The 26,638-nt window shown below is 46.5% G+C and overlaps 1 protein-coding gene across 1 annotated transcript; it reads left to right on the top strand.

The window, feature by feature from the left end:
- Positions 1–5,446: 5,446 nt before the first annotated feature.
- Positions 5,447–26,306, top strand: LOC121603172 (apoptosis-resistant E3 ubiquitin protein ligase 1-like). The gene is given in 12 exon segments (XM_041931881.1): positions 5,447–5,818; positions 23,096–23,252; positions 23,323–23,693; positions 23,696–24,528; positions 24,607–24,796; positions 24,799–24,815; positions 24,893–25,013; positions 25,016–25,042; positions 25,117–25,730; positions 25,809–26,003; positions 26,075–26,140; positions 26,205–26,306. Coding segments are annotated over 12 exon segments (2,775 nt in total). The 5' UTR covers positions 5,447–5,736.
- Positions 26,307–26,638: the final 332 nt, after the last annotated feature.

Raw genomic sequence — 26,638 nt, 5'->3', positions numbered from 1 at the left:
CTCTCTCTCTTTCTTTTGCTCGCTCTCGCTCTCGCTCTCTCTCACTATCATCCCTCTGCGCTCCAACCCGAAAACGCAACGCGAACGACGAGATATCTCGCTGCTTGCCGCGAGATACAGCCGCGATAGAACTGGCGGCGACGACCGGACTGGCCCTAACCGTGTGTGTGTGTGTGCATGCGTGCGTGCTCCCGTTGTTTTGTTGCCATTGCGGGTCCTATCCTCGGGCCAGAGTGCAGAAGCTGCCACACGCTCTCGCGCGCGCTTGTCCATTCATTCGGTGTCAGTCGTTCGTGCGATACGGGCGAACCCACTACCTATACCGGAAGCAGCATCGCGCAGCATACACACAGATACAACACACACACACACACAGTCCACTCCAGTCCAGAGGTGTCCATTCCGGTCCAACCTTTTTTTTGTTCCTCCTCCTCTCCCGCCCTCCCCTCATAAATAGACACGTTCCTTTTTGCGGTTTGTTAAATCCCACTGTAACCCCGTCCCAAACCCTTAAAACCAGCAGCAGCCTCCTCTCCTGCAGCTTTGTTTGTGTGCAGTAGAGCATCCCTTATCCCGGTGTGGTGAAATTAGATCCTTTGGGCCCCCACTGCGGCAGAAAGTGCACACACAGTGTTTCGTCCACAGTTTTCCCATTCCCTTTGTCACACCACAACAACACCACAAGACATACAAAAAGTGTTTTAAAAAACGGCAAACAAAACGCCTGTATCAAACGCGTGCGTGCGTGCGTGCGTGTGTGTGTGTACGGTGACTGCAGAGGTACAACCGCACACACGCTCTCCCTCTCTTGTTTTGTTGGTGATTGTAAGTGTGTGTGTCTGCAAAACAGTGTGTACGGTTCAAAAGTGTCAAGATCAAAAGGATGACAGGACCTGCTTCCTCCGTCGTTCGTCCTGCTCCCGTGGCAACCACGGCGACGCCGCAGCCTGCTACCGTGCCGTTCTAATCCCATCCCTGAGCTGCCGTCTCACAGTGTGTCTATTGTGCCTTTTAATGGGATGTGGAGGGTGGTTCGGATGCTGCCAGTGCAAGTCCTTCGTCCCGATAGTTCCCACGGAGAAAGTGAGCCAGCGAGAGGGTAAGAGCGAGAGAGTGATATGAAGTGAATGAACCGGAAACAACAAAACAAAGCGTCTGTCTCGGGAAAGCGGAATTGAAGTGGTTGGAGGTGTCATTTAAGTGATCCAAAGTGAATTACATGTGTTAAAGGTGGGCTTTGTGTAATAACTCAGTGTTCTTTTGGAGGGATTCAACCTTTCAATTGATATTCCTAATGGTCGTTTTTGTGATTCAAGACTTTAAAGACTTTCAGCTTAATTTAAGAAACAGAAAAAAATTAAGAGAAATAATAGGAAATTCTTCTGCAAATGTAAACGTTATAAAACAGCCCTGCTCTGCACGAAGATAATAATAGGCGACAAATCTCACGCTGCGCGTTGTCACAATAGATGACAAACTAAAAATTATCACTACAACCGTTCGCGGTACAAACGACCCCAAAACACATCAAACAAGCACACAGCACAATGTTGCTCGTCGTCACAGTTTTCCCACCCTATCTTTTCTTTTCAATCTCGCCGATCTGCTCGTGTGCGTGCGTTCGTGTATGTGTGTGTGTGTCTTTACCCTACACAGCAACCACCTTCTCCCCATCCACCATACAAACACACAAAAGACACGCAAACCGTCGATGCACACTCGCCTTTGTGTGATGATGAAATGAAAAGCCAGCGGAAAAACTCGATTGTGTTTTTGGGGAGCAAAATTTCATTCAAACGGACCCACACACATGCACACGCTCGCTGCAGTAACCGAACCACTGCCGACTTTTCACGACACCCCCAGAGAAGTACAGAGAGAGAGAGAGAGAGAATGAGTGAGCGGGTGAAACCCCCCCCCCCCCCGGGGCGAGAACAAAACCGAAACACTCGGTGACGGAACGCATTGTGTGTGGCTGTGTGAGTATGTGTGTTTGTAACGGTTGCGTCTTCGACCGCTAGTCCAGTCTGTTGTGGGATGCTGCGGCTACTGAGATTCATTTTTTTGCTTCACAAACCATTCCTGTGGAGCGAATTTTCCTTTCCAACTTACCGCGTGAACGAGACGCGACGATGAAGTTGTGCGTGCGTCGGGAAATTCTTGAGAACCCCCCACCCTATGTGTGATGCTGTAACGCTTTTGGAAAACCGTTACCATCCCTCGCTTTTCCTCCGATAAGAGATTGACGCCTTGAGTGTTTAGTTTTGTTTGTTTTGTTTCCGCGCGTACAATGCGTGTCACCACGCAGCGTAACCTTATCTCTTCTCTGCACTTGCGTCCTTCTGTTCGCACCCATTTCCCCCACCCATGACGGACGTTGATTGATCGTTAGAGGCCAATCCGCGCCCGTGTCCCCGCGATTGATGATCTTTTCCGAGCGAAGTGGTGGCGGAAAAATCACATCCACGCGAGCGGCCACCAGTCACGCGTTTGTTGAATGATTATGTGTGTGTGTGTGTGTGTGTGTGTGTGTGTGTGTGTGTGTGTGTGTGTGTGTGTGTGTGTTTTTTTTTTTTTTAGAAGTTTGCCTCAAACACACACACATCACCACCACGTATATCATCGTGGAAATTGCGCGTGGGTTGCCAAAAAATATCAGAAAAAACACCGATAACGCTGCCTTTATCCTTTCGCTTTTCTGGCTGACATTTTTCTGTGAGAGTACTTTTTTTTGGCCACTCGTAGCTGTCAATCAAACCGGGCCGTTTGTGTTTGTCCTTCGTCAGCTTCGTCAAACTTCTCGCCAACTAGCCGTGACATTATCCGGAGGCTGACGAAAACCGACCCGACAGTGGTGCCATTCTTGCGCGATGTTATTTTCTTTTGGGAAGTAAGGAAATAAAAAAAAACATCACAAAAGATTGTCACGGTTGCAGACCTTCGTCAGCGCTAGACGGTGAACGGTTCATTAGCGCTGATTGACTTCAGGTATTAGGAGATTCGCACGAACAGGACAGTTTAAGGGCTTCAAAACATTTATTTTATAACTTTTGTTTACACAAATTGAATTTGATTCCATTTCACAATTACATCATCAGCGTTTCATGCTGCAAAAGGATGTAGCTCGAACGAAGCGCCTCCCATTTTGCCCATCTTATTTGCCTTCCAGATGACTGATAATGTAACGCCCATGACCTTGAGCGTTCTGCAGCACTTTTATCGCAGCTTTCCTTCCCCAAATGTCTTCGTCAGTGGCTCTGCTGTTCGTGCGCTAATGACAGCACACAGTTCGCTTTCCATCTCATTACCGCCTCGCGTTGCGTCGCTGTTGATGGCGCTGGCATTTCCATCTCATTTGACAGAGACAAATCAGTACCTCAGTGGTGCTGCTGATGCTGATAATCATGCCTGCAAAAAAAAAATGGCACCAAACGCTTTTACACGGACTTATCGCAAGGATAAACGTGGTCCTCTTTCTTCTTTCTCCTTTATTGAATTCAATCAATTTATCCGCTTCAATATTCAAATGGAATCATTCGTTTGGAAAATCTTATCGGCACAAACAAGCCCACACATACACATACAAAATGGTCAAGTAAAATTTAGCGATAATTTGCTACGTGCACAACTTTTTCTCTTGAAAGCATTTTAAGTTTGGTCGTAAATCACCACTGTGGTCCCGAAGTATGGTTTCGATGCTGTTACTTCAACACGTGTTTTCCATTTCATGCCTGGTGCACGGAAATTGAACCACTGCCAACGCCAGTGGAAACTGCTCACTGCTGCGTCTCTAACCTGTACTGCACAATGGCAAAACCCTATCAAATCCACACCGGGCGAAAGGTTATGTGGCAGACAGTTAACCTTCGGTTTTCCATTGGCTAGTCTGTGTTGTTGTGCACGCTATGTTGGTTAATGATACTTTTAAAGTATCTTTGCAGTGAATCATACCTTTGCAAAGGGAAACAGCAAATACAGGAAGCCGCTGAATTGAATCAGCTGTGAAAGTATTAGCTGAACTTGCTATTAGAACGGCAGGATGCACTTTCTGTCAGCTGCAAAAGATAAGCGAATGAGGTTATTACGTTGCGCAAAGATATTAGATATTACGACCGTTATGCACGGTACATTTAGCTTGAAATTCAGGGATGAGCAATGCAAAAACTAGAGTAATTTTTTATAGATATTTCATGAATCTCGGAAAGCTGATATATTTTTCTTTGAATTTTTTGCTTCTTTTCAATGAGTTATTATTTAACACATTTTTTCAAGAAGTCATGATCATAAGTTAATGCAAATTAACTCCAATAAATCCTCACCAGGGTAATGTACTTGATCATTCCTTCAATTCTAAAATTTCAATTTTTAATCCCACTTCATCTGTTTGGCAATTTGCTAGAATTTATGCTGTTTTCCATGTGAGTTTCCAATGCAAGAAGTATTATTCACCACTTGCGATGTTATGCGAGAATGTTGTATGACACATGATATTAGGAACTGGTTCTACTGGACTTAAAGTTTCAACCGATGCAGAATACTCATACAGTAGTAGCTGTACATCAGATGCAACCTAATACCATAGCTGAGCACTCCAAGAATCTAATGAAGGGTTCTTGTTATTTCATTTTTTTTTTCAATCTTCCATCTTTGAGCTCTGAGCTCTGAGCCATCTGAGCTGTACAACTGGTCCAAAAATGTTGATTGATGTTGCAACCTGAAATAAAACATTTTGAGTACATCAAAATCAAACAAAATGCATTCTAATGTTTCGTTAACACCTTAACAGCCAGGATCAGAGTATATTTGCGAGATAATTGCTCTTGGAAGACGTATAACTATTGTAATCATCATAAGGGTTTCATTTTTGGACGTATTTCTCAGTATTTCAAATCTTCAAACTAAATAAAACAAATCAGTTAATCTTCCCTGACTCTACGCAAACCTTTGCTCGTTTGGCCGCACTGAAAACGATGCCCCTAAATCCCCGATCTAATTATTCTAGCACGTAGACCAACACAACCCGCAAACAAACCAGACCCGCGGCAAGACCCATCAATTCTAAGCCAAACACCAAACACACGCCAACTAGCACGTGGTCACGGCGGCCAGAGTGTTCAAAGTGACAGCAGCTTCCGGGAGAACCTGCACAAAACAACAACCAAAAAAAAACTCCCTTAACTGGGCCACAAAGTAACGTTTGGAATTGAACTATCAGTGAGACCACCACAGTGAGAGGCGAATCGCCAACACAATACCCCTCCCCTGCATTTCACAGTGTGATAAGAGTGATCAAACATTGGCCTTGTGGTCGTGTGGGTTGAAGCGTCGCTGTTGCCGAGCCGCCGCCGCCACCACGAGAACCCACGTCGCGCGGAAGCAGACGTTGGACAATGTCAAGGTGCCTAGCGGCGTATAGCGTCAGCAGCGCCATCACCGTCAGACCATCTGCCGGCCGCCCCGGTCGGGCGTCGTGCCACAATCGAAAGCTTTAATAAACAGTGCATTGCCGCAGCAGCAGAAGGAGCAGCAGTAGGAGAGCAACGTGGAGAGTGTTAAACCGTTTGCGCACCGAGTTTGTTATGCGCTAGCGTAAGCCGGGAATAGGTCCACGATTTACACACTACTGGGCACTACTCGTTGTGCAGTTTTTAAAGGAGTGAATCAAAAACACACATACACACAAAACAAAGCGCGTCTTCATTCGCGTGTGATAAAGGAAAGCGCAAAACACCCCGAATGTTCAACATGTGGGCCCCGGAGTCGGAAATCAACTCGATTGCCTTTACCAACATCCGCCATTCGGTGTCAGCTTCGTCTGGTAGGTATATTTCCCTGTTCTACCCTGTGCTCTGTGCAGTACAAACCATTCTTCACGACCTTTGCAGCAATTAATTCTCCATCGGGATAGCAATTAATATACTTCTCTACGTGATCGAGCAGCCCAGGCAATAAATAATAGACAAATCCCCACAACCAACCAAACACAAACACAAATAGAGGTTTGGTCTCTGCAAGTAACCATGACCCCAGTGCCAATGCCCAGCCACACATGGGTAACCGATCCAGCAACGATCAAACACATTCTAGTGTAAAAACCGAGCTGAAAATTACTCTTTAATAGTGCCGATGCAGACAAAGTAAAGATCCTTTTTGAGGGGGGCCAGGTCATGAGTCATTTGCTGCTGCATCGTATACTGCGACCGGAGGTAACAAGCTCGCCCCAATGTAAACATTCCCGGGGCGTAACGATGCGTTATGAAACGATGTGGCCCCGACCGCCCGCACAACAAGGAAAGGCGATTGTTTATTTACTAAAAGGAAGCGAAATTTATCGCTATTTATTTACTGATTTGTGCCTTGCTGTTGTGTGATTTGTTTTCACTTTCACTTGGCGGAGGCCGTTTGTTTTCTTGTTTTTCTTATCCTGCTCCATGTCCGGTGTGACATGAGTCGCGCGGTACCTGCAAAGCAGCGCAAAAACTTCGCCATCCGTACCGCGGGCGCATTAACAAAACTCTCTGCTTGCCTTCTTTTGATTTATTACCAGCACCATCGCTGGCTGAAAGTGGTTTGGTGTAATTGAAAAAAGGTAACACGTTGATAGCACCTGCTACAACCCCCTGCTATCTCGATTCACTCCACATGAACACCTTACTTATACTTGGGGAGGTTTTTTTTGTCAGTAAACGAGGATGCTACCAAACAAATTGCGATAATCTTTTATCCACTCGCTGTTGGAATTGGACCATCGTTCAAGCTCCCGGGCGGAACAGGTAATCCGTCAGCCTCGCGTGTGCATGTGTGTGTTTGCCGAGTAACGACGGTGGCCACCAACGGAGACCATTGTCATCCTGTTTTACATATTTCCCTCATCTTCCTCCTCCACCAAGGCCCACGATGAGGAAACAGGACAAGCACGGCACTCCTTTCGATTGCAAACACTCACTGGATTCGTTGTAGGCTTGGACACCTTTTTTCATATCGCTACGACAGGGTAGCGCTTTTCACCCGGCCTAATAGAGTGTCCTTTGTGCTGGGAGTGTGGAATGTGGATTGCTGCTCTTTTTGTTCTCGCCCCTTGTGCGCTTGTTCGCTGCACGGTGCAAACGAGTGCTGGCGTAGTGGAGTTACACTATTAGGCAGCTCCCGGACACTCGACATGTTAGGGATAATTGGAAAAAGCACACACACACACACAGGTACTACAGAGCATGGGAAATGGTTTAAACCGCACACCGGACACCGTGCACTGGGAAGGAAGGAAAATTGACACGACAGGAGGTAGCATCATCCACAAGCGTCCGGGCAGAGGTCCGATAGCTTGCCAGCGAGTTAGTAAGCCTTTCCTTCCTATTCATGTTTAATTGCACTTTGTTTGGCTTATGAAAACGCTGCAGTACCACCATTCTGCATTGTTACACGTTCCTATAAGCCCCAGTGGTCCTCCAGTTTTGGTCTGTTCTGAGTACGAGTGCTTCCCCCATTTTTTGCATAAGCACAGTGGCTTCCTATTACTGAATGTTGAGCTATATTATCATGGGACTGACATGCTTTTTATTCTTTTTTTTTTTTGCTCTATCTGGGTGGCCAAAAGTGGACATGTCATTGCGCCATATGATGATGCAAACGGTTTGATAAGCGGGCAATTCAAACGACGAATGTCTGGCTATCTGTGCCGAATTTTTACCCACTCATTTTTGTGCAATAAATTGTGCCGGTTGGCTGAAATTGCACACACACGCCAACCGGCAGGTCTTATTGCTGGATGCTAATTTTGCTGAATCTGAGATATTTCTGGTTTTCTAGGCCACGAAAGTTATAACTCCAGACATCTAAAATGGTACTATAAAGGTGTTAGACAGGTTTTTTTTATTCTTCGTGCGGGTAATTTATTGTGACGTGAACATATAGGGCATGACCAAGCGCGTTACTCGTTATCTAGTGTTATACAAACGTTTATTTGGGAGGCTCTCGCCCGCTTATTCGTTTCGTGTGCATCAAGCTCGGATGAGAGAACTTCATTAAAAAGTTAAGAAACAAAACCTGCTCTTAATCAATGCGAATGCAGCTTTGCATACTTTTGGGCGAAATCAAGCCCATACCGCCCAAATGTAGGCAATGTGCACATCAATTTTATCTTATTACGCATTAAAATCCCTTTTGACAGTCTTAACAACCTGCACTTCGTCTGGAAAAGCACTTCTCACTCAAAAAACAAACATATCGCGCTGTTCTTTTCCCCAGACGGTATACAGTCACACCGCCAACGTGTCCTCTGGATCGAAACAAATGGCCACTACGCGTGCTGTATTTTCCGCAATATTTATCGTGCCAACACTATGTCACCGGACTTATTGAGCAGGCAATGCTCATGTCAAAATTGGGAAACGCTTCCCAAAACGAACGAAAGACTGCCAACTGCCAACGGACGTGCAAGCAATCACGCAAAATCTGTCCACCTGGAGAGAAAGAGAGAGAGAGAGAGAGAGAGAGAGAGAGAGAGAGATTCCACTGTCTCAAACAGTTCGCATCATAAATCATTCCCAATCTGTGCTAGGTACTCCTAGAGAGAATTTTGCGGTGCACAGTCGTCGTCCTCGGAACATTCTCCGGTTCTGAGTATTATTCGTCCACAACAAAGCAAAGCACGATAGATGGAGCTAATAAAACCTATTGAAGAGACTGAACGTCGGCGGTAGAAGCTCGCGTCCCTGTGCGAATGTTTTCGACAACCGAAATCAAGCGTAAACAAATTTGGGACATAAATTTTGCATAAACAGCCGGCCGCTCGTCACGTGCTTCGTTGCCAAAGCGCTTTTGGCACCTTGAAGAAGAATCGCTTTTTGTTTTCGTTTTTACCGTGCGGACGTGAACGGGCGGGAAGTGGGTAAGTTCCGAAAGATGGGTTTTTGTTGAATGTCCTCTTGTTTGGCGAATTTGGCTGCTTTTGCTTTTGCTGCGTTCGTATTATGCCAATACGACGATCAATAATGCTTCTTGCGTACCACCAAGACATTGCTATTCCATCAGAATGTTTTCTCTTGGTTGGGGCTTGGCCTACAATCTCAGCTCAGATTTGTCGGTGTTCTTTCTGCTGACGGACAGGCATTCTTGGCCCCCACTTTCTATCGGCATCGAAATTTTCCCTATCAGCAAAGTTATGCAATCGTTCGATTGAACATCAGGCCACGAAGACATCGCAAAGTGCAAGAAGAGACGCCGATAAGGATAAAATATGTTCCTTGATCAAGTTTATGTCGGAGCAGGAGCACACACACACAAAATCGCTGATCCTTCTTCCAATTTTTCTCCAGCTGATGCAAATCATAGGCCCAACTTCCGCTTTACACTTCCAAGTGCCGACCGCCAAGGTTTCGGTTTGATTATCACAAGGATGACCTTCAGCATGCCACCGCAGACCACCATCGGACCACCAGATCGGTCACAAAACACCACAGACAAGGGCATGACTGAAGAACAGAGAGAGAGAGAGAGAGAGAGAGAGAGAGAGAGAGAGAGAGAGGGGAGAAAAGCCCACATACAGAGCCCTGCACTTCCAGCTCCATTAGTTCCTGCCAGACTTGGTGGCGCATTCGCTTTTCCTTCCGAACCCATTATCATTTCGCCCGCTCTCGCGCGGTTCTGGCAAATGGATTATGCTCACGGAATGAGTCTTCCTTTCAAGTAAGGAAGCTTTTTTTTTGTTCTTAACTACCGTCCCTTTCCCTGTTTACTTTTGCTTGCTTGCCCGCTTGCCCTTACCTTTTGGGTGGCTCATTTTTTAACTCATTCCAAGCTTCCGGCATTGTGGTAGCGATAAAAACAGAACACAGCGTACAGGCCGCACAGCCGTCCTTGTGCCACAACATTACAGCATTGCCTGTAAAGGGCACAGGTCAGCTCACCGAGTCCGTGTGTGTGTGTGTAGAGCCCTCTATATAAAGCATGTAATGAATATCGGTCAACTCTCTGTCTCTATTAATTATTCACCGTCACCACGAATCGCCAACCGAACGGCAGGACGGCTGCCACACGGCTGACCCTGTGCCTTTACTGAAAACGCGCTTTGTGGGCTTTGTTCGAGTGACCCAACCGTCTTCGGGTTTGATCGACCGGTGGAGGAAAATTCATTTTTTTTTTGTTCACCTTCCTGCACATTCGATGAGTTGCTGAAAATGCTTCTGCAGGTGCGCACACGAAAGGTGTAAATTTAATTTTCCAAAACCTTTCTTCCATTTATCCTTTGCTTCTTTGCTTCCTGCTGCATCACCGCTTGGCGTCGACCACATTAATAAGCATTATGCTCGGGTTACCGGGGGTATGTAATCCCCAACACCCGGCCTGGTTCCGCTTTGTTTGCACGCTCGGGCAAAAATCATGCTCACACCAGACACCGCTTACAACACTTTCGGCTCGGGTGCCGCTCACATATTTATGATTCATACCGTATTAATAACGAGCCTGGCGGGAGCCAGCTCCGCGTTTGGCCCCAGGTATTTGGCATTGGGCACGAATGGCACGTGCCCAAAACGGCGAAAAATGGAGAATCACAAAAATTTCATCGCTCACCACCAACACCACCACCATGCGTCTCCATCGGGGTTGGTGCCTTGCCGCTCTTTCTGTCATGGCTGGGTGTTGATGAATAAACAAATAATCTTTACCGAAAATCCTGCAGGGTATGAGGTACGCCAGCAGACTAAAGAGTAAAACAGCACCCAATTTGGTGTGAGAATGGCGCGTGCTGATAAAATTAGCTTTGTTTATTTTCACGCCCGCTAAATTGAAGAATTCCGGCACCCGAAATGAACCGAAGAAAAGCTTGCCCGTTTGGCTCAACAAGTCTTTTTTCGGTAGGTGTCGGTGAAATACTGTGCCCCCATATCATTCAACGAACGATTTACACCACACGCAAAGCTGTGGCGCACTGCCGAGCCGTAGGCGACGAGCTTTGCCCGCAAGGGGTTCAACGTTAAGGGCAAAGTTTAATGATTTGCATCCGTGAGCTGGTGCCCAGTGCCCCTCAGAAGAAGAAGGGCGAGAAAGTGGGCGAGCGCAAAAAACAAGCTGCAGAACGAATGTACACGAACCTGGCATGACGACGGTGCAGAAATGATGCAGGAAGTGAATTATTCAAATTGCTCTAATTGGTGGAAATGTACAATCAGCTCTTGCTTGAAAGGGGTTTTTTTTCTTCGTTCATTCGATCACACCACGACACGTGGAATGATGTGGGCGCAACAAAAAAAAAAGAAGATTAACAACACAAATAATATAGAGAAGCAACTTCATCAATTCAAAATGTCATACCTTTTAAATACCGAAGTCATTAAAACGAAATGGCACTTGAACACGCATCCGTCAAGAGGCCGATCAGCATATTTTTTTCTTTCCTCCTCTTCTCAAATTACGATTAAACATGTGGCACCCCTTTTTTTCTGTGGCTTTCCCGCACATCGGACACACCATATTAATTTCAATTTTCCTTTTAACACCAAGCTGTTGTTGTTTGTAACGGTCGGCTTTAGCTACAAAACGGTGCTTGGGGACGAGAATTTAATTACATATTAAAGCAAACTCAAACAAAACACTAATAAACACAGCAGCAACTTGTTAGTAGAATCTTGTTTCGCTGGCGCTGACAGCCGGTGGGGGGAGGCATGCTAAGCATGCATGAAATTGTAATCGTGTATCGATTTATTAGCTTATAGAACAAAATAGAACACTCCTATCACGTCATGTGACTTCTGTGGAGTTTGGAGTGTCGGGGTTTTTTGTTTTGTTTTGTGCTGCTGCCTAGAGTTCGACTGGTCTTTACTGACAAGGACTGCGAGAGAATATGTATATATCGATCTCGCAGGAAGCTCAAAAAACAACGTCAAACGCAGACACGCAGACAGAGTGACTCCTGAAGCGCCATAAAACAAACTTTGACGCGTTTCATTGTGGAACAAATGGAGGAAGCAAAAAAACGAAACAAAGGGAAACGCATACATTTTTTAAGCAGCCTTCCGATGTACTCCAGCACGCATGGCATTAAAGCGTGTTCCGTGAAGAGCTAGATCGAATGTGAGGCAGGCAGATAATTTTAGCTTATGAACTAAAGGCCCTGTAGTAGGGGAAAGTAGGTAAAGACGGACACTGCGGGTAAGATGAACACTTCTCATAAATGCATGAAAAAGGCAATTTTCGAATAATTCAGCAATGCAGCATCCTAACTCAAAGTAAAACAACACATTTGAGAACATTTTTGGCATAATATATCCAACATTGTTTAAATCCACGAAAAAGAAAATTTTTAAATCATGTGCACCCTTGTGAATCTAATTTGACTGCGGATCTTAAGCTCTACAACTTTTTATATTTTTATTTTATTATTTTTTATATTTTTGGAAGTTTTATTTCATGAATGAGTTGTCGTGATCATTAATGAAAAAAACTGGCGAAAGAACAAGAACGAGAAAGCAATACAATATATTGTTTTCTGGTGGTTTATGAATCCTGACACCAAAGCGGGAAAGACGGACACTTTGCTGTAGGGAAAGATGGACACCGAATTTGTTGCTTTATTTTACTTCTTATATCAATTGGTGATGAATATATTTAATCAAATATCTTAAACAAGAGTAGTTGGAAGATCCAGCAATTAGAGAAAGCATGGAAATATGCGAGAAACGGCACACCAGTTAAAATAGCAGCCATTCGTTATGCTATTACTCGCTCGACGCTGATGAAGCGCTTCACGAAATCCAATATCTTGTCACGATTTGGACAACTTTAAGCAATACAAAGATGAGGCATTGATATGACATCCTTCAGAAATAGATGAGAGATTCTATGGAATTACAAATATCAAAAATTGAATTAACAAGTCCATCAAAGAATACTGGGGTCGTGGTATTTTCGTGTAGTAATTTCCTTAACGGAAGTTCTAGACTGTTGTTCTATAAGCTGGAGCAACGTCAGCTGTTAGTGCGCGATATTTCAATAATGCTTTAGATTCTGCATTATTGAAGGTGTTATAAGCGATGCTTACAATTCCTAAATTAACGAATAAATGAAACGCCATTGCAATTAGTCTAGAATTGGTTTATGTACGTACCGGGACGAGGAAATCAGTCGGATATGTTAAAATACTATAAACCTCTTAAATTTCCAACGTTTTCCAAGGTGTCCATCTTTTCCATATCAGGTGGCTGTCTGATCCGAACATTTCAAAACTGCACGAAAAAACCATGTTTTTAATTCATGAAAAAAACACACAGAAATCGGTAGAAACATAAAAGTTTCAACACATTTTCCGAAAAATAATGAGTGCAAGATAATGTATGCTCATTTTCATGATCATATCATTTATACATCCATAGATTTTTACCATGTTCTTTTACGTGTCCGTCTTTACCCACCTTCCCTTAAATTATGATCGACTCAATTTACCATTGAACCACCCTGTGATGAGCGACACACTAAATGTTGTGCTTAATATTCGTTTACGCGTTTTCGTCATTTGTCAATATCCATTATGGCCTTTGTTGGGAACTTTATTTATTTCCCTTTAACCCCCCCCCCCCCCCCCCCCCCCCCCCAAAACATTCCATCGCTCGTGCCGTATTTTGCCTAATTTAATGTCTGCTCAAGTTTTCCAGCCAATGTTTTTTGTTGTTTTTTGCTGCAATCGCTTACTCCCTTGCTGGTTTCCCATTTTGAAGGGCTAAGAAGCCCGCGCGTCTAGCCACGATGGCGACTTGTTTTATGGGCATTGGGCTGCAGCATTCCAGGTTTTTTCCTTCTTTTTTCTCGTTTCTCTCGCAAACTCGTTTTGTTTATTTGCCGGCCAACTCATCTGTGTGTAGGCAATAAAAAGCTTTATTTTTCTTCTTTGCGCACAGGATGTGACGCTCTGCTCGCTCTGATCGGTCAAACAAACGCTTGGATTGAAAGGGGGAAAAAAGGTTAAAGGTTCATTTCTGTTTCACAAATGAGAAGCAAAAAAGCAAAAACAAAGGCACACAAAGGCAACACACACACAAAAAACCTCCCGCCCAAAACTATTCGATTTATATGCATTAGATAAGATACGTTATTAGCTCTTTAGTTTACGAGCACGAATACCAACAGCAAGCAAAAAACAGGAAAATAAAAACACACACTCACAAGAGCGCAAGGACGAACGAAACCACACCGCATGAAGTTCCCCATGATCCTCTGGCTCGTCTCTCAACCGACACTACACAACCACAAAAGGGCCATTTGACGCCTCGAGGGACCCGATACATATTCACGAAACCCACCCGAACGGCTTGCTGTGTGCCCCATCATCCCTATACCATGCCCGTAGCCACGCTCACTCACTCACTCACTCATAATCTTGCCCTTGTGCTGCGGTATGCAAAAACGACCGAACGCTCCAACGTGTCGAGCCCCGTACCGTACTACCGGCTGATGACGATGATGGGTAGAGAGTGTATTTATGCAAATTGTAGGAAGGACGCTTAATTAAGCATCGAGTTTCATAACCCGGGTCCGCTCATAATGGGACCTCTCACTGTCTGCTCACTCTCGGGGGGGGGGGGGGGGGGGGGTTCATACACCGAGAGTTAACGGCCGGTCCCGCCATAATCAAATGTGCATACGTAAAGTACGGCGGAAAGACACTGTTATCCTTTTTGATGTGTGCCCGCGCGCTTCGGTTCGATTGCGATGCGATGGCAGAATAATATAATTTGTGTGCAGCATTATTCTATCGCAGACGCAGCCCAAAAGCCTTTCCGCATTGCAGTGGGCGAACAGTTTTTATCACGCAAACGGGGGGCGGAGAAGGAGATGATTACATTCCACGCGTGATAGCACACTTGACATTATGCAAACACCGAATGCCTATTTTCCGATGCTAATAGAAGAAGCGCTCCTGCTGCTCGTTATCTGCCGTCGTTTCGTGGCATGATGCCACTCGAGCTCTGGGGTGTGTTTGTGTTATGAAACAATCAAATATTTATCCGACTTACCCACTGTCACACTGTGTCTGTGTCACTGTTTCGCAAGTAGCTGTAAATAAATGATACACTTAAGGGTGAAAAATGAAAAACACAGGAAGCATCACGATAAGCATTTCTCGAACGGTGTACCACTTTTGTACGCCGAAGCTTCTTGTTGGCCGAGTTCGACCTTCAAAGTTCGATTGATTTTGTTGCACACATAGACACACACACCTGAAAACTGCACACAAAACTCCCACTATCAGCCCGGTACAGTTTGCCGCATTTTCCAAACCCCGATCCATGTTTCTTTTTGCTGTTCAAATTCATGCCGGCATGAAACGGCTGGCCAAATGCAGCAATTCCTCTCTCTATATATATTTTTTTGGGTGCCGGTTGGAGCTGGCAGACCTTTCCACCACGGTGCGGTAAAAGTCTTCCAATACGCTTCGATTGGCAGTCAACCAAAAGCATCTGCCGCTTGCAACCAACACGCCACTGCAGCAGGCGAGAGGGAGATTAGTTGCACTGAAAACGGTGCGCGTTCATGTGGATCGGGCCGCTTCAAATCCCGGCTCGGAATCGAATCGACGCTTGAAACGTTTTGTAAAATATTCAAACACACCTCGCCGGAGATTTGCCTTGTGTGTGTGTGTGTGTGTGTGTGTGTGATGGTACAGATGTTCTTCCGAAACATGATGGCACACATGGAAAAAAATGAAAAACACAACCATCCACAGCCAAGTCTTTTCGCCAATTCTGTGTGCCGCAGAAAGCCACGTAACATGGCATAACTGGAGCGTTTATGGTTCGGTCATTTTTTTTTGTCTCCCTTTCGATTTTGCTGGCTGACTTTTCCACTGATCACCATCCAATCACGTCTGCCAGCCATTGAGAAAAGCTTGACACGAAGCCCCGGGATGGTTGAACGCGCCGGGCTGAAGCGTTCGTGGAAATGTACTGTTTCATTGGGGATTTGGGCCGGCTGCCAAAATGCACACCTCCCCTGCACCAGGGAGCCGTCTTGAACCGCGTTTGCTCAACACCCTATCGACACCATCGATCAGTGTGGGCATGTGTGTTGTGTGGGCTGTTTAGCCGGGAGTTTAAGCTACATTCGTAAGCAGTACGTACAGCAATTGGGTTGAATAATTGAGATTTTACGAGCAGCAACATTACCGCAAGACATGTGCAAGTGGCGCAGCTATGCAATTGGATTGCAGTTTGAAGGAGGTGCTAACAACGACGATTTTAAATTGTATTTGGCATCAACAACTCGTAAAAAACGGCTTGATACCGATATTTTGCCAACTTAAATGTCAACCCCAATATAGGTGCAAGCTTTAGCTTTAGCTGTGTTAAGCTTTAGTAATTAGCTGTGAAATAAGAATCAAAATTCGCTAATACTCCATTTACTTTACATAGAGATAATGTAGTACATCTTAAACAGAACGGCCTTTTTGAATCGTTTCTCCAGAATAAAAGAAAAAAGAACTACATCTTCAGGAACCATATCACCCATCATGGGTTCAAGGAAGGAGTCTAATTCTTAGTGCCGCAACGACCTACACGGTCCTACCAGCCAATGCAGGATTTCGAGACTTATTTTTATTACCACGCTTGCTATAAAGTCATTCCTTGGCTACGGAGGGGGCGGTCCATATGAGACTTGAACCCATGACCCATGTTATTGTGTCTGCCACATTGCCACTGCCACAAGAAAAGATAAATATAGTAAATGAAATAGGATATAATATGGAATAAATAACTAATAAATTCACATTAAATGCACTGAAAAAAAAAATATATTTATCATTTCAAATCGCACAATTGAACTATTACTACATTTCCCTATTTTTTTGTGTTATCGTGCATTCTACAATTTGAATTTATTTATATTGTTTTTTTTTGCTTACCATAAGTAGAGAACTTACTTATTGATTTATGTAAATTTAAATGTATGTATACCAAATTGATTTTGATTTTTAAATTTGTTCATTTATGTAAATTTAAACAAAAACGTATCATATAGTAGAGCAGTAACATAATCTGAGGATTATATTATCATTCAATTCATTATTAAAGAATGTTGTGGTTTTTTATGGAGAAAATGTTTGTCAAATCGCAAATATCAAAGGAAATGGAACAAACCTAGCAAGAACAAATAATATTAAAACATTTACTTTACTCTATAGTACTGCTCTCAAAGCGTGTAGAATAAAACCCACTCCAGTTTGCCCTCCAAAACCCCAAAGCAAAAGCAAACAATCGCCAACAATAAAGTAAATGTGATCGATATTTAATCTACCGAACACCCTATCCAGACAAATACCGTACTACCCACGTGTCCAACGCCGTACTTCGAACTGTCTTCGTGGAAATCCGCCGTCAATCAAGCAGGATTTGTTGCAAAAACCACCTCCCCTCCCGCGATTGTGTGTGAAATGGGGCGAAAGCGAATGAAAATCTGATTGAAATTAATCATACCAAAACCCCCGGCACTGGCGTGCCACTCACCGTCACCGGCGCGCGCTGTATGGCTTCCAGCTGTGGACGAATTAAACACCTCCCGCAGTAGGTGGTTGGTTGCAACCGTTCTCAACGGTTGCCATTCTGGATTCGGCACTGCATTTCACCCGGGTGCATCCTTGACACATCGCCGATGGGGCCAACAATCCCAGGTTGCATTGAAGCCGAGCGTTAGCGCCGTTAGCGCACACCGACCGTACCCCGTTTTGCTATCGAGAGTTGCAGTGCCGCTGCTACCTTGTGACCTCCAAACAAACGTTGCACCCGAGCAGGTCGGCATGGATGTCTATTTGGAAAACTGTGCGACCGGTTACTGTGCTCGCTACTTTGCCGTGTTTTCTTCGCATCAGGTCTCTTTCTCCCTTCCCCGGTGAAACGATGTAACTACGATCGCTGCGAATGCACGAAATGAATTCCCCTTGGCAGAACTTATTTTAAGCCACACACACACAGGTTCTAGATCCCTATCTCTCCCCTTGCGGCGTTGCTTTGTAGCTGCCGTGTGGCCGAGTTTTTCCGCCATAAAACCACCGACCGATGCTGACGAAGGTATTTTTGATGCTTTGCGTGAGTTCAGCGAAACATGCAAGCTGGGAAGTTTGCAGCAAGTATTCTAGGTCTTTTTTCGTAACATCTTGAATGTGAAACCTCCATTAGCTTTTGTTCGGATGGTGAAATGTGGTTTTCATCGATTAGCAGCTCGTTGAGTGATCAGCTCAGTTACGAGACACTTGTTGGTGTGCTCGCCCGGTTTCCGGAAGCATCCACGGTGTCTCATAAATCGATGGCCATTACTGCCATCGCTGCCAAACAATGTCTCCTCCTGCTCTACCGAACCATTGGAGAGCGCCTTCAAAAACTCCTCTGAGCTTGTTGCGTGACTAATGTGAATGCATGAAGGTGTGTATCCCCGATCGGGGAGTAAGGAGGTCCCCGGTGAGCTGCTCAATGCCCAAATTTAAGTCCTCATACACACCGGCTTATGTTGGCTGTGGTTCAAAATTGTGGCACAAGATGCTCACTCTACAACGGCGCTCCAGAGCTTAATGCCCTGTATACCCTTGACATTGACAGCTGAACTCCAGCAGAAATGGCCTTTGCGCTTCTCCAGCCAAAAGCGTCGCTAATTGAACGACGGGCTTGGATGAAAACTCATAAACACGGGGCGGCAAACCATTAACGCGAGTTGTCAGGCATTCGGCAGCAGGTGATGTTTGCAGTTTTTAGGAGTTTTTCTTCTCCTAATATCAAAATTCCGCGCGCTTCATTTCGCAATTCAACACGTATCCCGGGCCCGGTGGGGCGGGCGTGACTAACGATGTAAACGATTGCTTATAAAACATTCCCATCGGCACGCAACCCTTTTGCTGAATGGCATGTCGTGAAATGGGAAGTTTTTTTTTATTTCTTCAGAATCGGGGGAGCGTTTTGGAGATGGGGTGGGGTGGCAAATGATCTAGATTTCATTCCAAAGCACACTTCTCCAAAAGGAAAATATGTGTGTGTCGTCAAGTCACGAAGTCATGTCATGCTCGAGACGTCTCCCGATCCCGGCTTCACTCTGTATCCATCGCATGCCTTTTATTTGAATGCAGAATTGGGAGCGTGGCTGGAGCAAAAAACCACCTGCCCAGAAAAGGAAATCAAATTTCCTTACCGGCACCTAAACGCCAGGTTTTGCTTTTTGTGCATGAGCCGTTTAGTACCAAACGCGCAGAAAAAAAGCAAGAGTAAAAAGACAACTACACCATCAACGCGGGAAAATGCCGATGATGGGGCAACTTTAATTAAAAAGTTTTTGTTTTCACCGTAACCTTCGACATCCGGGTTTTAGTAGCAGGGAGATGAGCAGGAGGACGAGGAAGACATCTGCAATCAAATTGCGCTTCTGTGTATCCACCACCACCAGTAGTAGTGGCACGCTTAACATGCAGAACACAAATTTAATAACGAAAGCTATTGCAAAACATTCAACTTTACGTGCACTTTCTTTTATTTTGCTTTCTACAGCGCGGCTCTCGCTCTCTCTCTCTCTCTCTCTCTCTCTCTCTCTCTCTCTCTCTCTCTCTCTCTCTCTGTCTATAAAAAGAAGTTTATTTAATAAAGAAAAGGAATCCTTCAAACAATCCCACAACAACTTTCACAATAGAGCCAAATCAGAAACTGCTGCTGCTCTGCTGTCTGCCGTCCGTATCAGACATTCAGCTTCAGCCCGCCAGTACCATTCCATTAATATGTTATGTTGTGGCCGTGGCCGAAGAAACGTTGCTCCTTTCTCTGTTGCTTCCTTTCTTCGTGTTCTTATCTTTTTTTTTTACCACGGGGGTAGTAAATAACGGGCCGACGAGGCTTCAACCAGTTCAATCACTCCCGCCTGGAAGGTTCCTGCTGATCAACCGACTCTTTGTATCGATGAGCCAACCCACCGCATTACACTCTCCGGGGAGGACGCGGTGGGGATCTTCCCCAATCTAAATGATAACCTTTTGCCCTTAACTATTCCCTTCGGCCAACCATTAGGCAAAGCCCCGTAAACTGTTTGGTGGTTGGGGTTGGGGTCCTAAATTGCCGCCCCGGGGGCGATGGTAAAATGAAGGAAAACCTGATCGGAAATTTGAAACCATTTCCAAGAAAAGCCACTCGGACTCGGCCAGTGCCACCGACAGCGCATCGATCCGGCTCCCATCCAATCGGAACGAGAAAGCTTCAAGTGTGTTTCGACACGATTCGAACCTTCGTTCGTAGCAAATCGATCGGAACCGGAATTTGATATGGCAGAACAGACCCTTTTTTTGTTGCTGTATCAATAGAGAGGGAAGGAGAGGCGTGCGGCAAAGTACATTGTACACACGCTTCGGTTCCGAGTGTCCTTGGCATACCCAATGGCCCGTAGCAAAACGGCTCACCATATGGTTTGAAATAATAGTTTACTAACATTACCATTTCGGCAACGTGCTCACACAATGGCCACGTGCGCACGGGCCCATTATTGCAACTTAGTTTCACAATAAAACCGTTTCACCGCTCACTCCACCGCCCGAACACTTCAACCCAGTTTCCCCAAGCGGGCACATTACTCGGTGTGGAGTGTTTGGTGTGCCATTTCAATTCATATTTTACGATTTTTATGCATCTAATACGTGTGCGCGATAGTGATGTACTCCCTGGAGCGCACCCACGAATCCGATCCGACTCCGATTGTTGTTAGCCCGACTCCAACTCCGGAAAAATTGAAATCACAAATTTCGCCTGGAGTCGAAGTCGTCTGTCGAGTAATCCAGAGTCGGAGTCATCCGAAGTTTGAGTCAGTTTTAACTCCTTACGACTCCGACTCCGGTCGACTCCGACTCTGGACGACTCTGATTCCGGATGACTTTGACTCCAACGGCGGATGACTCTGACTCCGGATGACTTCGACTCTGGGTGATTTCGACTCCGGACGACTCCTTATAAAGTTTAGTCCTTGGAAAGTTGATCTCGACATTTTTGAAGTCGGATCAGAGACGACTACGGGGTTTTGCCAGATTTACCCATCACTAGTGTGCAGCGCTAACCGCGGGAAACAACCCACACGGAAGCACTCCACCGCGACATAAACAATCGCTCAATTTTTGGACCCAGCCGGCCATTAATATTGCTATCTGTACGTGTGGCTGAGTGCGTGTTTTACGTGTGGGTGTGTGTGGGATCCGCAGTTGGAGTCAAAGTCAAAGTCATCGGAATCGTCCAGAGTTGAAGTCATTCGGAATCAGAGTCATCCGGAGTTGGAGTCAAAGTCTTCCGGAACCAGAGTCGTCGGTAGACAGAGACATCCAGAGTCGGAGTCATCCTGAATCAGAATCACCCGGAGTTTTGACTCCGGACGACTCCGACTCCGGACGACTCTGGTTCCGGAAGACTTTGACTCCAACTCCGGATGACTCTGATTCCGAATGACTTCAACTCTGGACGATTCCGATGACTTTGACTTTGACTCCAACTGCGGATAACTTTGACTCCGGATAACTTCGACTCTGAGTGATTTCGACTCCGGCCGACTTCTTACACAGTTTAGTCCTTCAGAAGTTGGTCCCGAAATTTTTAGAGTCGGATCAGAGACGGCTACGGGTTTTTGCCAGATTTACCCATCACTAATGCGCAGCGCTAACTGCGGGAAACAACCACACGGAAGCACTCCACCGCGACATAAACAATCGCTCAATTTTTGGACCCAGCCGGCCATTAATATTGCTATCTGTACGTGTGGCTGAGTGCGTGTTTTTACGTGTGGGTGTGTGTGGGATCCGCAGTTGGAGTCAAAGTCAAAGTCATCGGAATCGTCCAGAGTTGAAGTCATTCGGAATCAGAGTCATCCGGAGTTGGAGTCAAAGTCTTCCGGAACCAGAGTCGTCGGTAGACAGAGACATCCAGAGTCGGAGTCATCCTGAATCAGAATCACCCGGAGTTTGACTCCGGACGACTCCGACTCCGGACGACTCTGGTTCCGGAAGACTTTGACTCCAACTCCGGATGACTCTGATTCCGAATGACTTCAACTCTGGACGATTCCGATGACTTTGACTTTGACTCCAACTGCGGATAACTTTGACTCCGGATAACTTCGACTCTGAGTGATTTCGACTCCGGCCGACTTCTTACACAGTTTAGTCCTTCAGAAGTTGGTCCCGAATTTTTAGAGTCGGATCAGAGACGGCTACGGGTTTTTGCCAGATTTACCCATCACTAATGCGCAGCGCTAACTGCGGGAAACAACCCACACGGAAGCACTCCACCGCGACATAAACAATCGCTCAATTTTTGGACCCAGCCGGCCATTAATATTACTCTCTGTACGTGTGGCTGAGTGTGTGTTGGAAGCAATAAAAATAAAATTAAATTTTATTCACCTTCCTGCTTCGCCGGTCGTGGAACCCATTCTCCGGACACCAGTGCATTGCGCTGGTGACTGCATTTGCAAACGAGCATGCAATTCGCGGCACCAGGTCCACCCACCCCGCCGAGGAAACGGCTTCATTTGCGTAAATTAAATTTCGTAATGCCCATAAAACACGCATTCCTCGGGTGTGTATGCAATCGGTCCCGTGGGAATGTATGCAGGGCAACACATTGTGTGCACTTGCTGTGTGAATGTTTGGCCTCGCGCACGCACTTCCGACATCGTGATGTTGTGGTACACGAACGATACACCGGTATCGATACAACACAGCTGCCCATCTGCAAATGTAGAGCGTCCACCTACGCACCGTACGAAACACGCAAAGCACGAAATGGCTCGAAATATCGTGTGGCATGCCAGCACGTCCTATATTTCTATTGAGCTTAATGCCATTCGTTTTGGGGTTTATTGTGCCACGGCACGGTCGGCATGAAACAGAATGAAGCAATTCCCGCCTGGATGGAGCTTAAAAGGGCATACGTGCTACGGGGATTGCATACTGTAAGGCGTGTTTTGGCTATAAGGATGCAAATGGGGTTGCATCTGGCGCGCCTTAACGACTCCATTTCCCATTTTGGGCCATCTTGAAGTGTTTTGCTCGATCAATAACACATTCCAAATTCCTAATGCAGTGCCATTTGTCATCCATTTGCAGGTATCTCTACACTCTCGAGCTGTGGAGATCCAGAGCGCCTACCGGAGCTACCACCGGGTGATGAACAGCGTCTTCAGCGAGCTGCCTTGACTCTACAACAGAAACTAATACTTCGCGAGTGGCTTAAGGAGCACCGGCTGCAGCATCATTATTCCAGGTAAGCCGGCCAACACGCTGCAAATGTCTATTGTGGTCAACAAAACACAAATATATTGACTGCTTTCCAGATTGGTTGCCATCGAGGTTACGGCACTGGAAGATGTGTACTGGCTGGAAGATTCCCGCGCCAGCCAAATCCTCGGCAAGGATTGGCCGATCTGGTCGAGCGCGCGCCAAAAACTGCCAACCTCCAAAGCCAACCTGGAAGCCTTAAAAGCCGACCTGTGGTCCACGGTGGTCAAGTCCAGCCAGCACCAGGATGCCTGGACCTGGGGCGGCATGCTCGTCGTCTCGGTGTCCGTCGCCGGGCTGGTCACGCTGGCCGCCATGACGCAACCGTCCCTCGCACCGGAAGCACGCCACTCGCTCCTGCAGTACGTCACCGGCAAGTATCTGCTTCCCGCGAACTGCAAGGTGCACTGGGACTGGACCGAACCGGCCGGGTCGGCGGCACGATGTGCTTTACCGTCCGGTTCCATCAGCGCAACGGCCAGGCCTATCCCATCTGTGATACGGATCAGTTTTTCGTGGAGGTGACCGAAGGTACGCGCAAGATCGTCACGATCAGCGAGCTCGGCTCGCCGACCGATCCGAACAACGCCAACATTGCGCGGGTCAAGTTTACCGTGCGCACCGCCGGTCAGTACAAAATCTCGGTCCTGATCGGGTCTAGTCATATCGCGGGCAGTCCGTTTACGAAAACGTTCGCCCCTGGGCCGATGGATGCCCGTCGGTCGCGTCTGATCAGACCCGCCAGTACGGTTGTGTGCTGTGCCGGTGCACCAACCTTCCTGCATATTGAGCCGCGGGACGAGCACGGCAACACGTGCCAGTTTGAGGCGGACTGTGACCCGATCAAAGGCTACAGCATCGACATCTTCGATCTCTACGGTAACCATAGTGATAAGTTTGGCAGTGCGGTAACGTTCTCGTACGATAAGGTGAATGCGCGCATCAGCCTGACCGCTCTGTTCCCGGAGCCGGTGTGCCTGCGGGCGGTGGTCGCGTACGAGACGCAACCGATCCCGAACGGGGACTTTGACATTATTGTGCTGAGCAGCAGTGATACGACGCTGGTGCATAAGAATATTGCCTCACGCAAGCACAACATCTGCTACGAGGCGAAGCTGTTCAGCATTTATGGGCAGCAGCGATGGACCAAACCGCGCAAGGTGTTGTGCTATGTGGGGCCGAAGCAGGTCACCATCAAGGAGATGATCCTGAAAATCATTCCCAAGCGTATAGCGACGTTCCGGCTCTGTCCTTCCACTAAAGTGAGTCGCATGCTTTTTTTTTTTTTTTTTGGGAACTTAGGTCCTAGTGCGAATTAACGCTTCTCTTTATGATTACAGTTCCACTTTCTTCCACCATCAACCATTCAAATGAACAACGGGCACGGTGCCATCTTCATCATTGACGATGGCTGTCAGCCAAAGATCGAGCTGGCGTCCAAGGAGCGCAACGTCATCGCGGCCACCTTCACCCACTTCCTGCTGAAGAACATCGGAGGATCGGAAACGTTCAAAGACAAGCAAGACTTCTTCTACACGAAGTGCGACTTGTACGCCATCCCATACAGGCAGACCTTGCGTGCTTATGTTAGTGTTTTCTTGTTGTTTGACTCTGTCTCATTCACAGGTGCGCAAGTTCCATTCCAACTACTACCACGAGAAGCTATCGCTGAAGGTGCAGCGCGACAAGATCCTGGAGTCGAGCATGAAGGCGACGAAGAACTTTTCCGTGTCCGATTGGTGCGGCAACTTGAGGTTACATTCCAGGGCGAGCAAGGTAGACTGCAGCAAGAAGAGATCTTGAATTTCCGATTCCTTATCCAACTCAATCTTTTGCTCCTCTTCTTCCAGGCATTGATTGGGGCGGCCTGAGACGCGAATGGTTCGAACTGGTCTGCAGTGCCCTATTTGACCCCCGTGGCGGTCTGTTCTGTACATTCCACGACAAGCGGCAGGCCCTGGTACATCCGAACCCGAACCGGCCGCCCCATCTGAAGCTAAAGCACTTCGAATTTGCAGGCAAGGTCGTCGGCAAGTGTCTGTATGAGTCGGCACTCGGTGGCACCTACCGGCAGCTCGTACGAGCACGCTTTTCTCGCTCCTTTTTGGCACAGCTGATTGGCCTGCGAGTACACTACAAGTACTTCGAGCAGGACGATCCCGATCTGTACCTGTCGAAGATCAAGTACATCTTGGAGACGGATCTGGATACGAGTGAAAATCTGGAGCTGTACTTCGTGGAGGAGATGTACGACCAGAGTGGTCAGCTGCAGAAGACTGTCGAGCTGATCCCAAACGGAGCAAAGGTGCGGGTTACGAACGCAACCAAGAACCAATATCTGGACGCGTTGGCCCAGCAGCGTCTTTGTAATAACGTCCGAGAGGAGATCGACAGCTTCCTGAAGGGATTGAACGGTATCATTCCAGATAATTTGTTGAGCATTTTCGACGAGAATGAGTTGGAGGTAGGTTTAAGCGTTACAGTTAAGCGTTTCGTGTTTAAAAATGTCAGCCTAATAACTCTGTTTACTTCTGCTGTTTAGTTGCTACTCTGTGGTACCGGCGAGTACTCGATCGCTGACTTCCGGGCGAATCACATCATCAACGGAGGTTCGGCCGAGTTCCGCCGCGTTCTTGGTTGGTTTTGGGCGGCCGTCGGTAACTTTTCGCAAACCGAAATGGCGCGTCTACTTCAGTTCACCACTGGCTGCTCCCAGCTACCTCCTGGAGGCTTTCAGGTAATGCAGCCTTCATGTTTTTTAAAGCGATGTAATTTAAAAATAATATCCTTTTTTTTTCATTGTTTCAGGAACTGAATCCTAGGTTTCAAATTACTGCAGCTCCTACGTTTGGTAATCTTCCAACGGCACACTTGGTATGATAACTTGAGAAGTCCTTAAAGTCTAGCAAGATCATTGATTTCATTCCTTCCTTTTCAGTTTCAACAACTTTGCCTGCCCGACTACGAAAGTTACGAGCAGTTTGAGAAGGCACTCATGTTTGCCATCAGCGAGGGCACCGAAGGTTTTGGCATGGTCTAAGGGGACGCGTGGTTTGCAAAAGAGTTGCAGTACACCGGAAACTGGCACCGCTATAATCCGCTTTCTTTAGGTGCCAAATATTCCCCGATGCAGTTGTGTTGTGTTTTGCCCTGTTTATCTATCTATCACTCTCTTCTACCAATGATACTACTCATTCCTTCACCGTATTGTACCCGTTTAGTGAACAGAGCTTCAGATCATCTCGCTTCGACAACAATCCCATACGGTTCTGTGCCAAATTCGTACTCCTAGTTGCATTTACGCGAAGGTCAGATAGCGTCCCTCGTTGCCTTTAGGGGAAATTGGAATGGGAGAAGTTTTGGAAAAAAGAT

This window comes from Anopheles merus, unplaced genomic scaffold (assembly GCF_017562075.2).
Source record: "Anopheles merus strain MAF unplaced genomic scaffold, AmerM5.1 LNR4000901, whole genome shotgun sequence".
Taxonomy (NCBI): Eukaryota; Metazoa; Arthropoda; class Insecta; order Diptera; family Culicidae; genus Anopheles; species Anopheles merus.
This window is presented reverse-complemented; position numbering and strand designations above follow the sequence as displayed.